The sequence below is a fragment of the Neomonachus schauinslandi genome, chromosome 9, assembly GCF_002201575.2.
Source record: "Neomonachus schauinslandi chromosome 9, ASM220157v2, whole genome shotgun sequence".
Taxonomy (NCBI): Eukaryota; Metazoa; Chordata; class Mammalia; order Carnivora; family Phocidae; genus Neomonachus; species Neomonachus schauinslandi.
The window spans coordinates 96,879,001-96,895,438 of NC_058411.1; the positions used below are offsets into that span (position 1 = coordinate 96,879,001).

Genomic DNA, 16,438 nt, shown 5'->3' on the forward strand with positions numbered 1-16,438 from the left:
GCTTATTGTTGTTATTATATCTAAGTTTCCTCAGTGGACAGAGTTAGGAAAAGCATACTTAACAAATGAAAATAAAATATTAATTATGAGTTCATACCGATATTTTCATTTCAAATTTAACAAAACTTTATTTCTTTGATTTCACATTGTATTTCTTTCTCTTACACTAAAACCTTGGTTCCAATCATTATTATACTGCAAAATCTCAAATAGTTTCAAAACAACAATACCAATATTATTACCAACAGTTTTCCTAGTGAATACGAGATTTCTTTGCAGTTGTTTATTTTTAGAATACAATCCACTAAAAACAATCAAATTAGCTTGTTCAAACAACACTTGAGTTCTTTTCACCAACTGGATATACAGTTAAGTTCCTTTATTTCGATTTGTTTTCAAGTTTTCAGATTCGCTTTTTTTTCTTTTTGGTTTAGTTTTATTTTTTTAATCTGTAAAATGTGCTTTCAAAATTAAATGTAGGTAAGAAGGTATTATCAAAAAATCTTTTATTCTGCCTCCTCTAATTTCCTTCTTTCCCTGTTGGCAAGTATTTCTTAATAATTAAGGTTTCTTTTATCTTTGCAGAATTTCTTTTTGCAAATATATATGCATTCAGATGGCCTCATCTGTTTTACGCTAAAGCTTTCATACTGTATATTCCTTACAATACACCATATCTGTTCTAAAGATCTTCATAGCTGTCCATTGTCATGATGAACCGTGGTTTATTTAACTAGCCACTTATTGACTGATGGAGTTCTGTTTCCTTTGTGTCTTCTAAAAACCAAAAATCCTTTGTCCAAGTCATTTTATATTTTAGCCAATGTGCCTTTGGGGATCTATTTCTAGGAATGGGATTGCTGGGTCAAAGGGCAATGCAGTTGTACTTTTTTCTTATCCTAGCTCCTTCCAGATTCACTTCTAAAGGGGGATTATGTGTCATTTTGCACTGAGAAGGATTTTTCAAAAAGATTTTGCAAATGCACAAATTGAATATACCAGATTGTTGGAAAATTAGCGTGTTCTTCAAAATCACCAGTTATTGACTGAACCCTCATACTGTTCCCACAATTGTCTATCGTCTACAACATAGCCTGGAATAGAGCACCCTGGTTCCTGCTTTTAGGGCATCTATGGTTGGTCTGTGGAACATGAGATGAATGAAAAGCAGAGTTAGAGTAGCTGAAGATAGACCATGTTGTAAAAACAAAGGTGAACACCCAGCTCAAGTCTCTTTATCCCAGGCCACGTGAGTCCTGGATCCTCTCAATTCCATTTTCACTTTTAGTGACAGTGACCCTTTTCCCAGACCAAAACTTTTGACACCTGGTTGAACAAATATGAATCTACTAGCAGGAATAACAGCGCTGAATGTTTGAAATGTGGGCTGCCTCACAAATTTAAGCTGAATAATTATTTTATGTAGAGTTGCATCTGCATCTCCCAAAGCATGTTCTCTGGCACATATATGGGATGTTAATAAGGGTTACACAGCAAAATCAGTGTGTCAAACAAACCTAATGAGATGTGACTCCAAAATCATGTGGCTGCAGAACCCTCTATTCCGGGGAGCAACTCATGTTAAACACTGTTCCATGAGACACAGAGAACCAAAGTGAGGGTTCTATTTAGATGAAAACCAAAGGCGTCTCTTCCAGTTGATTAACTTGTACTTCTACAATTCTTTATTGTTTTTATTAACAATTTTTAATTTGTTTCTTTCTAGATTGAATCATTAAAGAAAAAGGTGCAGCAGAAACAGCTCTTAATATTGCAGCTTTTAGAAAAGATCTCGTTCTTAGAAGGAGAGGTAAGAAGCTGTGTTTCTTTAAGCTGGTGTCTTCTCTATCATTAAATTTTATGTTGCTGAGCCTACCACAGACACTTAATTAAAAATATGGCTATTTCCTGGCCTTATAAAATTGATTGAAGGTTAACTGCCAACACTGAAAATGAGATTCTGACAGCTAGTTTTTCTTTACCAACTGACTCTCCTCATCCCAGACTGCTGCCCACCTCTGCTTTTTGGCTCTCATTTTTCTTGTTCAAGAATTTTCCTAGCAAGTCTGATAAGCTGTTAAATAACACTGATAATTTCCCACATGTATGTAGGGCTTTATAACTTGTGAGGTATTTTCATGGACATTCCTCACATGGTTCTCTCAGCAACTTTAAGAAAGGCAAGACAAGGATCATTACTTTATATTGACAAATGTTTCAAAAGGAGGCCCAGAAAAAAAAAATAAGAGGAGGCCCGGAGAAGGCAGGTGGTTTTGCTCACGATCACCCAGCTTGGTTAACGCTGGAGCCAAAGCTGAGAGATGGGTTCCGAATCCACTGCTCTGACACTGAGTCAACAGGTTTAGAGGTGACTTAATTTCACCTGAAACTTTGAAGATATTTAGTCTTCCTGACTTACTGGCTTTTTTGAAAGTCATTTTGAAGATTTGGTGTAGGTTCCAGAAAAGGAAATTATGGAGTTGGAAGAACCTTAAGAGCTTAGGTATTAATGGAAGGAGAAGCCAAAATCTATTCGCTCTGAAGGCTCTTTATTAAGAGCTTGGCATTGAGCCTCTTCCTTTTGAGCCTCATGAATCTCTCCTTGTCTGTGGCCCTCAACATAGTTCTTCCCCCGAGGGAGACAGCCCAGGAGACAATGATGAAGGACGGAGACAGGACAGAGACGACATTGGTGAAGCACCTGGTGTCGCTGGGCGCTGTTAACTGCTTTCCACATGCTTTGTGTAATGTGGAGGCTAAGAGCGGAATCAGACTTGCCCAAGTTTGAACCCTAGATCTGCCTCTTATTAGCTGAGTGATGCTGGGGAGCTTTCTTAGAATTACAGAACGAGGATGGTAGCTCGCCTACATGTGTGTGACCGGGCAGTGAGAGTGCAGAGAACGTGCCTGGCATGTTTCTTAACCTCTTAAGTTAATGCCCTAGGAATTAGATTGTCTTTCTCCCATTTTATAGATGGGCAGACTGAGGTTCAGGGGCATGAAGGAGCCTGCCCAAGGTGACAGTAGAAATGGGTAAGCCTGAATTCAAAGCCTGGGCTCTTAACCACTGTGTTTGTGGGAAGGACGAACTGTGTTTTCAGGTACTCTGTTTGGGGAGCTGCCTATAAAAGTCATGGCCCACAGGGACCTGGGGGTAGATTCAAGCTCAAGAGTCTCCGTGTGGGGACAGCCGAGTAAATGGGCACTTGCCCTGTCCCCCTCCTGCCTTCCTCTCCGCAGTCCCTATGTGCAGCTCCAGCCTTACGATGGGACGTTTCTAAGAACTTCCTCCCAAATCACAGCTCCCTGTGGGAGGAATCACACCTTCTTCCCCAGTGAGATCTGAAGCGAGTGTCCTGGTGGGAGCCCGTGGGTCCAGAGAGGGGAAGAAGATGCTGACAGGAGAGGCAGTGCCCACCAGCGCCCCCCCCACACTCTGTGCCCCTCAAGCCAGCTCTCCTGCTAGTAGATTATGAAAGCACAAGGGGATCCTGTGCGTAGAGAACAGCATTACACACGTGGGGGCTTTAATGCTCGAGTTCTTAAGCCCCTCTTGCCCAGACCCTGAGATGTGGATATTAGTCCACATAGTAGATTTGGTGGACGATCCCAGGAAGCCCCAGTAGAGGAGGGTGGGGGGATGAGTCAGGGAGAGGATGGTGCCTTGCTGAGGAGGCTGCCATCGTGGGCAGCCGCAGCTCACTCCCACCGGGGGGTCTCCAGGAGACGCTACGCACTGGCCTCTTGAGTTGTCCTTACCTAAAGGTCAGAGAGCTGGGCCTTGGTCCACTGACTCCCTCCTGCCATTGGTTGAGGCCTGCTCCTGGGGGATGCGGGCGGCTGTGGCCGGCCCTCAGAGCCAGCCACAGTCAGGTGGTTAGAGTTTATTTCTTTGTTGTTTCTGTTCTTATTTTTTATATCTTCCCAGGGCTCTTTTACTAATTTCAGTGTGTTCTTAGAGTTAACATCATTGTAACACTTTCCAGACAGGTGCAGGGATCTTTCAGATCCAAAGGAGACAGAATAACTTTTCTGAGTAGCTAAGATCAGAGGCTGCTGATTCTCGGGGGGACGGGGGTACACTCAGGATGAGGTGGCTTCAAGGTGATTCAAAGTCAGGACCCCTTATCATCGTGATACACTGACCTAGTTTTCAGAACTATTAAGAACTATGTATTCCTTATTAATATTTTACCCTACTTTATTGGGCCAGGTAGATAGATTTCATCTCCTAGGAGATGAGAGGTTGAGTTTGAGTACTTGGTTTTCCTCTTCAGGCTGCTTGCCTAGTTTATTACGGTACAAACACACTGCGGACTGTTGGTTCCTTGTTAACTGTATGTACCTGCTAATGGCAGTGGGTCTCTGCCCCTCCTCCCACTGGTTCTCGTAGGATTACCAATGCCAAGCAGTCCTTCCGTGGGCCCTAATGTCCTGGGATGGCCTGACTTATAATTCATTTTGTAATTCTTACTCGACACAAATTTTATAAACAAACATATAATTAATACTCTATAAAAGAAACTACATCACCTTATATATTAATGCTTTCTAGTTTGTTTTTTTTAATGCTTTCTAGTTTTAAAAATCAATATAAATTGTGACATAGCTTATTATGGTCACCCTTTTTTCTCTTAAAACTATCTTTGTGTACACTCTCTATTAACTTTCCCTTTGAGAGACACTGTTGAACATAAGGTATCTCTCAGACCACCTTGTTTCTGTAATAATAATTTCCTTCTCCTCCTCCTTTTTTTGATGCCCAAATTGTCACGACTCAGCTGGGGAGAGTTCTCTTCCATCAGCTTCTCTGCCTCTATCGCAGGGTTCCTGATGCTTCTGGGTTCATTCTTGCCATCCTCGTTTTTGTCCGGTTTCAAGATATGGTATTGGCTTGTCTCCAAGGAGGCCTGGTTCATTTTAGTGGTGAACTATGTTGAAAACTACCTGGACATGGGAACTGGTCATGGCTAAAGCACTGTGTCTACTGTTAGGCCGATTTTAATCATGACAGAATTGGGGGCAATATGTGTCTTTTTGAGATTATGAAGTCACACTGACATTTTCCAAATTTAATTATATCACTTTACAATACAGGGTTCTGTTGGCCACTTAGAATTTCTATGCTCTTGGCCTGTTCTAACACCAGTCCTTTTTATACCACAGCTTTCCATCGCCTGCTTTAAACCAGAATGATGCCAAAAGTGGTATTTCAAATATCCTTGCGAAGTTTTGATAGACATATCCGGTAATCTCTTATATTCCATCTTATTAATAAAGTAGCTACCTTTTATTAAGGGCCTACTTGCGGACTCTGGAGATAGGCTGCCTGAATTCTCAGCTCTGCCACGTACTAGTTATGGGATCTTGAGCAAGTTACTTAACTGCTCTGGGCCTCTGTTTGCTCATCTGTTCAAGAGAGTCTTCTCTAAAATGGTGTCTTCCCCCATAGAGTTGTTACGAGGATTAGTTAATATTAAGTGATTCGAAAAGTACATGGCTCACTGTAAATGCCATATGTGTTTACTGTTTTTCCAATTGTCTGGGCCCCAGGGTCTCCTTTCATTGTCACTGATACACATTTCTTCCTCTTCCTTCTCCTCCCCACCTTCCTTTTTAAAATAGAAAATGTGGAACATTTTGGTCTCTGAATCCATCATTGGTACTTACTGATGCTTACTCGTCAGATTTTGAGCCCCCAGCCCCACCAGATCCCTAGAAGTTTGCTCAAGCCTGGCCCCATCAGACTGCATTTTCATCAAGCAATGCAAAATCTTCCTGATACAAAAATATGCTCATTCTTTTTTCTTTTTCTCCCAACAATTTATATTTGCCTGCCTCCTGAAGAAGGAATATCCCATTCCCTATTTCCGATATAGAAACTGTTACTGAAATAAAATCATAAGTATATACCTCCGTAAAGTAGATCAGCTTTCTGAAACTCTGAACTGATTCCATTCCTTTTTTCTCTGCTGAAAATTCTGAACTTACAGCAAAATTCAAAGGTCAGAGGAAAGGAGTCTCATGTCCCGGTTTCGTTCATCCTGCACGTAATGTGTGTTGTATGGTACGTAAACCTCTCAGCGTGTCCATTGCGCATTCCTGGGACTATTATTAATTTTCCAGAGTACTAGCGGGGCGGCAGCTCCAGGCACCGGGGCTCCATGTCCGCATTTTATTGGATGTACATTCTTGTTTAGTGCATGTGCTACAGCTCCAGCCGCTCCCTCCCCTGGGCCCGAGAGAGTTGGGGGAGGAGGTGGCTGCCGTACATTTGTGACGTAATTTCCAAAAAATGCCAAGAGGTGCAGCACCAGGTCCTTGGTTCCTGGAAGGCATGCAGCCTCCTGAGCTGCATTTCACATCTGAACACAAGGGGGCGGTGTTTGAAAGCAGGAGAACCGTGGAACTGGAGGCTCAGTCCCAGAAGCAAACAACCTTGTAGGGAGCACAAAGCCAGGCAGTAGTGAGGCTGCTCTTTGTGGGTTCGCTTTAGGTACAGTCTGTGGGACGGAGTGCAGAGTCTCTGTCTTCCTGGACTGAGTCCTGGCACTTTTCGGTTTTAACTATTTCTTAATCTGTCCCTCTTCTAACTTGTCTCCTACTGCCCATATTCAGGCTCTCACCTTTTTTTTTCTTGTCAACCTTGTGTATTCAATTACATAAACCTCATCCGTGTAAAGTGTATAGTGATAGATGGGAACTAGATGTATTATGGTGGTCATTTCACAGTATATATAAATAGCAAATCATCATTTTGTACACCTGAAACTACTATAATGTGATCTGTTGATTATAGCTAAAAAAAAATAGTGTCTAGTTCGGTGACTTTTGACGGTTGTATGTACCTGTGAAACCACCACCACAATCTAGATACAGAACAGTTCCACCACTTCCCGAAGACTCCCTGTTTCCCTTTCTCTGTTCCACTCCAGGCAGCCAGTGATGTTTTTGTTTTTTTTTCCAGTGGGAGGGGTCACTTTATCACTTTTTGTCACTATGGACTTGTTTGCATTCTCTGGTAAATGAAATCCTAGAGTATGGGCTCTTTTGTACTCTTTTGTTTTTAGTTTTCTTATTATCGAGTTGTAAGAGTTCTTTTTATATTCTGGGTATCAGTTGTCAGATACATGTATTGTGAATATCTTCTCCCATTTCATGACTTGCTTTTTTTTTTTTTTTTAATTAAGTAAACTCTACCCCCAACGTGGGGCTCGAACTCATGACCCCAAGATCAAGAGGCACATGCTAACTGAACCAGCCAGGTGCCCGTCTTTTTCATTTTCTTGAAGACATGGTTTTTGGTTTTTATTTTTGATAAAGTTCAGTTTATCAACTTTTTCTTTTATGGTTTATGCTTTTTGTGTGCTAAGAAATCTTTGCCTACTACAAAAAATCATAGAGATTTTCTCCTAGGGTTTTCCCTAAACATTTTAGTTTTTGCTTTTTAATTGAGATCTGTAATCCACGTGGAGCTAGTTTTTGTCAAACAGTGTGAAGTAAGGAATATATTTTTTTCCACATAGATATCCAGTTGTTTCCTTTTAGCTTCTCTTTGATCCCTATTATTTGTACCCCCCTTTCTTTGATCAGGCTAGCTGGGGGGTTATCAATTTTGTTGATGTTTTAAAAAATTAGAATAGTTTTTGGCTTTGTTGATATTCTCTCGTCTGTTTTCTATTGTATTGAGTTTTGCTCTGATATTATTCCCTTCCTTCTAATTATTTTGGTATTACTTTGCTCTTCTTTTTCTAGCTCCTTGAGGTGGACATTAGGCCATTGATTTTAGAGCTCTGTTCTTTGTTACTATCAGCAGCTATAAATGCCCCTGAACACTGTTTCAGCAGCACCCCTCAAGCTATGATAGGTTGTATTTTCATCATCATCCAATTCGAAATATTTTCTAATTTCCTTTGAGATTCTTCTTTGACTTATGGATTATTCAGAAGTGTATTGTTTAACCTCCAAATATTTGAGGTTTTCTTAGGCATCATATTGTTTTTGATTTCTAATTTAATTGTTATGGTCAGAGAACATATTTTGTATGGTTTTAATTCTTTTAAATTTATCAAGACTTGTTTTATGGCTCAGCACATGGTTTCTCTTAGTGTAAAAAAGAGGCATGCTGCTGTTTTTGTGTTCTATAAATATCAGATTTAGGTGGTTGGTAGTATTGTTTATCTGATTTATGTTCTTCCTGATTTTTGTGTAATTGTATCAATTGCTGACAGGGGTGTTAAAATCCATTATTATGGTTTTAGACCATCTATTTCTTTGTTTTTTGTTTTTTTTTTAAGATTTTATTTATTTATTTATTTGAGAGAAAGAGAGAGAAACAGCATGAGAGGGGAGAGGGCCAGAGGGAGAAGCAGGCTCCCCGCCGAGCCGGGAGCCCGATGTGGGACTCGATCCCAGGATTCCAGGATCATGACCTGAGCTGAAGGCAGTCGCTTAACCAACTGAGCCACCCAGGCACCCCCTCTTTGTTTTTTTTACTTCATATATTTTGAAGCTCCGTTATTAGATACATATACATTTTTGATTGTTATGTCCTGGTGATGAATTGACCTTTTCATTATTATGAAATGTTGGTCACTGCCTTGTTCATATTCCGTCTTGAAGTCTCTCTTATCTGGCATTAATATAGCTGTTCCTGCCCTCTTAAGTTTACTGTTTGTATTGTGTATCTTTTCCCGCTCTCTTTTCTTTTTTTTAATTTTTTTTTTAAGATTTTATTTATTTGCGACAGAGCATGAGAGGGAGGAGGGTCAGAGGGAGCAGCAGACTGAGCAGGGAGCCCGATGTGGGACTTGATCCCGAGACTCCAGGATCATGACCTGAGCCGAAGGCAGTCGCTTAACCAACTGAGCCACCCAGGAGCCCCCCGACCCTCTCTGTATTTAATGTGCATCTCTTATAGACCATACATAGTTAAGTCTTGTTTTTTAAAATATATTCTGATAGTCTCTTTTATTGGAGTGTATAGTCCATTGACATTTAATAATTGATATGACTGGATTTAGGTCTGTCATTATTTGTTTTCTGTTTACTCCCTCTGGTTTGTTTTGCTTATTTGTTTGTTCCCCCTTTCTTGTATTCTTTTGGATTATTTTTTAGAATCCCATTTTAATATATCTATTGGCATTTTGCTGTGTCTCTTTTCTCTAATATATTAGCCATTGCTCTGGGTATCACAACATTATTAACTGTTCCTAGTCCACTTAAAGGTAATATTGTACTACTTTGTGTAAAATGTAGAAATCTTGCAATGATATAGGTCCATTTACCCCTCCCCCTGCTGTCATAGTTACTATAGGTATCATATTTGCATGCATTATAAACCCACAATACATTATAATTTTTGCTTTAGTCATATGTACTTTAGAGAAATTAAGAGAAAATGCAGTCTTTAATATTTACTCATACAGTATCTATTTCTGATGTTCTTCATTCATTCCTGAAAATCTCAGTTTCTCTCTGATACCATCTCTTTTCAGCCTGAAGACCTTTTATGTAGCATTTTGTGTAGTGTAGCACCATGGGGACAAATTCACTTAGTTTTTCTTGATCTGAAAGTGAGCTCTTTCTTTCACCTTCATTATTGAATCATAGAGCGTTCAGGGATGAGTTTCTTTCTCTTAGTGCTGTCTTCTGACTTCTATGGTTCTTGATGAGACATCTGTGGTAATTCAAATTATTCCCCTCTATATACGTAACAAGATTGCTTTCAAGATTTTTTTCTTTGTTTTTTAGTAGTTTGACTGGGATGTGCCAAGGTAGATTTCTCTTTGAATTTATTCTGTTTGGGGTTTGCTGAGATTCTTGGGGTTTGCAAATTTGTCTTTCACGAAATTTGAGAAATGTTTAGCCATTATTTCTTTGACTATTTTTCCTGCTCTAGTTTCTTTATCCTTTCCTTCTATGATTCCAGTATCCCTATGTTAGGCATTAGAAATTGTCCCGTAGTTCCAGGAAGCTCCATTTATTATTTCCAATCTTTGCTTTCTTCATTTTATTCTGATCAAATGATTTTTTAAAAAGATTTATTTTAGAGAGAGTATGGCAGGGGAGGGGCAGAGGGAGAAAGAGTCTTAAGCAGACTCTGCGCTGAGCATGGAGTCAAATGTGGGGCTCCATCTCATGACCCTAAGATTATGACCTGAGCCGAAACCAAGAGCTAGATACTTAACTGACTGTGCTATCCAGGAGCCCCTGATTGAATGATTTCCGTTAAGAGGTCTTCAAGTTCACTGACTCCTTCCTTTGTCATCTCCATTCTCTTCTTCAGTCTAGTGATTTTTTAAAATTTCAGGCAATGTATTTTTCTGTTCTAAAATTTCCATTTGCTTCTTTTTTTATATTTTCTCTTTCTTTGTGGATTTTTTTTTACTACATCAGTTAGTAGCATATTTTCTTTTCCCTCATTGAGCACAGTTATATAATAGCTGCTTGAAAGTCCTTGTCTGAAAATTCCAACATCCAAGTCATCTCAGGATTGGCATCTGTTGATTCTCTTTCTCCTTGGAAATAGGTCACATTTTCCTGACTCTTCACAAATTTAGTAATTTTGGATTATAATCGGGACATTGTAAAGGTTCTGTTGTGGAGACTTTGGATTGCTTTATTCTGAACAGCATTGAGGTTTTTGTTTTAGCTAATGAATTTGGTTAGACCCACCTCCACCCTGCCGTGCTGTTGTGGGTGATGGCTCAGATCTCAGTTCAGTTCTTGAAGCCTTGGCTGCAAACTTCTTTCATTTAGCCCAACACATGGATGGTTCGGGGGGGGGGGGGGGGGTTCCTGCCAGAGACTTGAGTCTATATACAGAGTTTAAAATTTCCGCCTTCTCTAACTCCCTCTTTGGCTTCCCCTTTACTCTTGGCAGTCCTGGTTATGCTGGACTCCTTCTACTATTTTGTATCTACCAGAAAGATGATCTTTCTGTTGAATTTCTAAAGTATCTGTGCTGCTGCCACGACGACTATACTGTTTTTGGGCAAAGCTGCAAACAAAAACAAACAACTGAGTCACAGAGAACCCATTCTAAGCATGTCACAGCCCCTACAGCTTGCCTGTCCTTGTTCAGTATCCAAAGACCGTAATAGATGTTTTTTTTTTTCCTGTCCAGAGTTTATAGCTATTCTTTGTAGGAGGATCCATTGGTTATGTGCCCCACTCCTCAATGCTATAAATGTGGCTCTCAAGCCTTGAACTAGGAAATTGCAGTGGCCTCCTTGACTAATCAAGGAGTCATATTTCCTTTTGCCCAGATTTTTATTTCCTTCCAAGACAGTTTCCACCTGGAAGCCCAATGACTGAAATAAAAATCTAGTGTTGACTCTGGGCTTATAGGGTTGGGTATAAAGTCCTTGTAAAGGCAGATGTAGCCCTTTGTAACTCTTGCTACCTGTATACTGCAGCAAGGTGTTTGTTCTCAATCTGGTATGTTCCACAATCCCGGAATACTCATCCCTTTCTCTTCCTCTCTTTCCCTTGCATAACTCCAGCAAACCTTCATGGAGTTCACTCATTTTCCCTGTCTTGAGTTCCACGTCCCCTCTGAGTTCTCCCTTACCATTCTATGGGTCTCTCTGGCATGGGATTTATGACTTTGTTATTTTCTGCTTGGTTGTCTGTACCCCCACAAGACCAAACTCAGGGGTTGCAAATCATGCCCCAATCTTTAACTGCTACCTAGCTCCCCTCACCTAACTTTACACACTACCTGATGCATAGTTTTTGAAATTTTTTTTTTTGCATTGAAATTTAAGAGTACAGGTTTTTCATTTCAGCTTTTAGTGGGTATCTGCTGTGCACACATAGAGTTCCTCTGAAATAGAACAAAGGATTTGTGGCTCCTTGTTCACCATTTACTGTATTCGTTGTATCAGTAGGGCATATTTACTAACCTTGTCTTTCTTTCATGCCCCCTAACTAGAGGTAGTTAGCTCAGAATTGTGTGAAATCCTCATTATTAAACTCTACACTGAGAAGAGACAAGGCAATGGGGTTTCTGGAGCTTGTTAATGTGCAAGCCTCTTCTGTCTGCGTCTTTCCTAATGAATGCGAGAATCCAACTATTGCTGGGAAAGCTGTGTGTACATGTGTGCACTTGTGTGTGTAAATGTTGTACCTCAGGTAGTAAGCCAGCAACATTCTCCCATCCTGAGCGTTAGGTGATAGATTTGGAGCCCATCCATCTGCCATGGCTCGTCAGCTGCTGGGGAATCTGGAACGCATTCTCTCCCTATCAACCATTTCCCATTTTTTCTGAAGGGATCCACAGACCTTTACAGAACATGAGTTTGTACGACAGCTGCTGCTCTGCTCCTTAGTATCACCTGTTCAGAGCAGGAGCTACCGAGCTGCACCCCACACTCTTTCTTTTGAAACAAATTAGTTTCTTTTTCAAAGAACTTTTCAACTTTCATATGTTAATCTAGTGTCTTAGAGGAGTGATTTAGCTTCAGGTCCAACTGAAAAGACAAATGCTTTAATTTTTTTCTAATCATGCAAATTACATGCACCTTATAAAAGTATTTATACATTTATTTATTCAATAAATATTTATCTTGCATCTCTGACATGCTATGCTCTGAGAATATAGCTAAGAAGATAGATATGGTATTGCCTCATGAAAATTTAGTCTTACAACAAGTGTTGGTGAGGATGTGAAGAAAAAGGAACCCTCTTGCACTGTTGCTGAAAATGCAAACTGGTGCAGCCACAGTGGAAAACAGTATGGAGGGTCCTCAAAAAATTAAAAATAGAACTAGCACTACTAGGGTAATCTAGTAATCGCACTACTGGGTGTTTACCCAAAGAATACAAAAATACTAATTTTTAAACTTCTAACTAAAGGGATACATGCACCCCTATGTTTATAGTAGCATTATTTACAATAGCCAAAATAGGGAAGCAGTCCAAGTGCCCATTGATAGATGAATAGATAAAGAAGAGGTGTTATATATTTATACAATGGAATATTATTCAGCCATAAAAAAGAATGAAATCTTACCATTTGCAACGACATGGATGGAGCTAGAGACTATAATGCTAAGCGAAATAAGTCAGAGAAAGACAAATGCCATATGCTTTCACTCATGTGGAATTTAAGAAACAACACAAATGAACAAAGGAAAAAAAAGAGACAAACTCTTAACTCTAGAGAACAAACTGATCATTACCAGTGGGGACGTGGGTTGAGGGATGGGTGAAATAGGTGATGGGGATTAAAGCGTACATTTCTCACGATGAAAAAAAATAAACTAATAATATATAAGAAGAAAATTTAGCATTACAGAAAAATATAGAAGAACTTCAAAAAACTCAATACCCAGAGATAACCACTGTTAACCTCTTCCTGGATTTTGTGTATGTTTGCCCTTTAGGTGTCAGGCACCATTCCTTCTTCTGTTTCCATTCCAATAACCTCAACCTTCTTGCTCCTTTGTCCTTCATTTCCCCCATGGGGCAAATTTCCAATTCCTAAGCATCTAATCATCAACCTATGTAATGTTTGGCTCTGGCCTGAAAAAAAAACTATTTAGAATGCTAATTTTAATCCCAAGGAGCTTGTTCTACTTTATATGTTTGAGATTCTGAATTTTCCAAACCTATGAAATACTAATTATTAAGTTATAGAGGTATTTCCCACTAAATTAAATTAATAGACTTACTCATTTTATAGTTTAATAAGGGAGTATTAAAACATGAGCTGTACCTTATTTATAATTGCAAGAAGTGATAAATATCTAAATGCCATCAATAAGAGACTAAATAAATAATGTACATCCACACAATGGAATGCTATGAACCCATTAAAATAGCTTGTTGACATAAAAAGAAAACTAATAAACATGGCAAGATATTCACAACAAATTGCTGAGTGAAAAAACCCCAAATTTAGCACAGAACAGGGTATTTTGTTTGTTTTCACTGATGTAAAATTGGATACATATGTATGTACATGCACAGAAAACTATCTGTAAGGAGGCAAACAATCTATTTCTTTAATTCCTACTGTGTCAGAGATGCTCACTAAATACATTATGATAGATATCCATGTCATAGGGGAAAATTGGATAACACATATTATCACGCATGTTTGTGGGGGAACCTATTTGCTTGACTAAAAGTACTTTTTTTCCTCCTCCCTAGAATAATGAACTACAAAGCAGGTTGGACTATTTAACAGAAACCCAGGCCAAGCCTGAGGTGGAGACCAGAGAGATTGGAGTCGGCTGCGATCTTCTCCCCAGGTATCTGGAAATTTCCTATTTTTCTGACTCAAATTCCTCTCCTGACTTAAGAAAATACTTTACGGGGCTGTGATTACCAGAATTGCATTCTTTCTATCAAAAATATTTTTGCAAAGATAAATGGCAACTGCCGAGGGGTCTGGCTCGTTCCTGTGGGAGCAGGGGCATTGTGCAGGACAGAGGGGGTAGTGAAGAGAAGGCTGGGGAAGCCACGTCTGCATCCTTCGGCATGCAAATTGAAAACCTTGTTTTAAGCCAAACAAGGTTTGGCTTAAAACTTCCTGCCCTGTCAGGAAGTGCATGCGTTTGATCCCCCATCCAGTCATTCATTCACTCAGCAAACATCTGTTGAGTACCGTCCCTGTGCCAGACGCTTATGGAGAGGAATGAGATTTGGTTCCTGCCCCACATGCAGTTTGGAAGGGGAGACAGACATGGAGGCAGACATTTACAACAGTGCGAGAGGGACCTGCGAGGGGCTTTGGTAACATAGAGGAGGGAGGAGTCTAAAGCTTCAAGAAATTCATCTCTTCCTCGGTGCCAGGACACAGTCTAGTCAAGCACTGGCTCAGCGTCACAAATAAATCAATCTGTTTCATTCACAACAGATGAACGGTAACCACAACCTCGTTTGTTCAGTTGCGTTTCTGAGCTCGAGGGCTGACCTGTTTGTCTTTAAGCTGCTCCCCATACCCATGCCTGGGTCTCTCCCTAATAAGATTAGAGTCTGTGATCCAGTAACCAACCCACTACCTCTAGGTGCTCGAAACCGTGCTTGGCCCGAAGAGGACATAAAACAAGGTGATGATGAGGATGCCAATGGCATGTGGCTTGTGATTTAGGTAACCAAAGTCACAAAGTACCTCGTATACTCTGTGTAGGAGGGTGAATTCCTGTGTGATCAGGGGCATCCTTGTGTGTTGTGTTTGGTATTAGGCCAGAAAAATGCAGAATCCTGGAACCTTGAATGGTTAGATCTGGTGGGAAATGGGGGTGAGCCCATCACCAAGCTGGGATGTCAAATACCTTGGGTCTAGTCCTCCTCGCTAGCAGCAGGGTGCATTCAGGTCGGAATGTCTTTGCTGGGGCCTCCGTTTCCCAATTTGTAAAAAGTCAGTGGTTTTGAGTAGATGATTTCTCAGGTTTAAGCAGCTTAAGCAGGGAAAAAGATACATAAATAGACTTGAGGTCTCATCAATATGGGGGACAAAGTCCATGATAAAAATATAGCCAAAAAGAATGGTCATGTCCAGGGACTCTCTGAAATATAAATAGTTTCGCCATTTCTCTCCTTTTTTATTTTTCAGGAACCAAGTGGTTTAGTCCACTTTAATTGCCCACATAATAAATCTTGTTTGGCTTAAGACGGGTACAAAACTATGTCTGAAACCAATAAATTGTTTTGTTTTCTAATTCCCACATTTTGGCTTAAAACAAGGTTTTCAATTTGCATGCCGAAGGATAGCCTGAAGCAAACTTTTATGGCTAAGTTATGAAACCACAAAGCGGTTTTCATAATGGAAGTGCTGACAGACCCTTAACTTATGGCCATGGTGAACTTGGAAGCCACTTCAGCATCTAAAAGCAGCTTTTCCATAAATGTAACATTTGGTTTCCCCCAGGATCCATCTTAGCGCTTTCACTGCGTAGGTCAGTCAGCAGAGGAAATGAAAGCTACATATCCGAGTTTCCGAAAAGGCAGGGTAAGATTCCATTCGTTTCCTCTCCGATATTTATTAAGTGCCCACTACGTGAAAGGGGCCACGCGGGATGGAGTGGCAAGGAGCACGGGGTCGTTAGATTTCACAGCAGTAGTTTCTCACCTGTGCTTCTTGGAGCTGCCTTGCTGGGCTCTGGGCTCTGTGCTTGGGGCTCAGGGAGAGGCCTCCGGATGCCTCAGGGGGCACAAGGTGAGCAAGGAGCTGGCCTGCGGGGGGACCCTCCCCCTCCTGAAAAACAAAATGACACAAAACTGAAATACTCAGCTTTTAGTGTGTTTTAGATGTTGGACCCCAAGTACGATTTTGTTTGAATAAAGAAACTGGAACCCCCTGGTGGAATTTAATCCCCATGTTTTGATAGAGAGCAAAATCGTGGCTCAGAGAGATAAATGATTCACTGAAAGCCACAAAGCCAGGATTAGAACCTGGTGTGGTACTTGTGTCGTTTTAAAATAC

The 16,438-nt window shown here is 40.4% G+C and overlaps 1 protein-coding gene across 2 annotated transcripts in view; it reads left to right on the forward strand.

The window, feature by feature from the left end:
- The window catches only part of LOC110583999 (myocardial zonula adherens protein), an 86,133-nt gene that overhangs the window by 63,342 nt on the left and 6,353 nt on the right, over positions 1–16,438 (forward strand). The window contains exons 11-12 of one of the 2 annotated variants that reach the window (XM_021694026.1): positions 1,727–1,810; positions 14,161–14,261. In XM_021694026.1, the coding sequence (XP_021549701.1) occupies positions 1,727–1,810; positions 14,161–14,261 (185 nt within the window). The remainder of the gene's footprint in view (positions 1–1,726; positions 1,811–14,160; positions 14,262–16,438) is intronic. The other variant, XM_044918262.1, reaches the window with a different exon arrangement.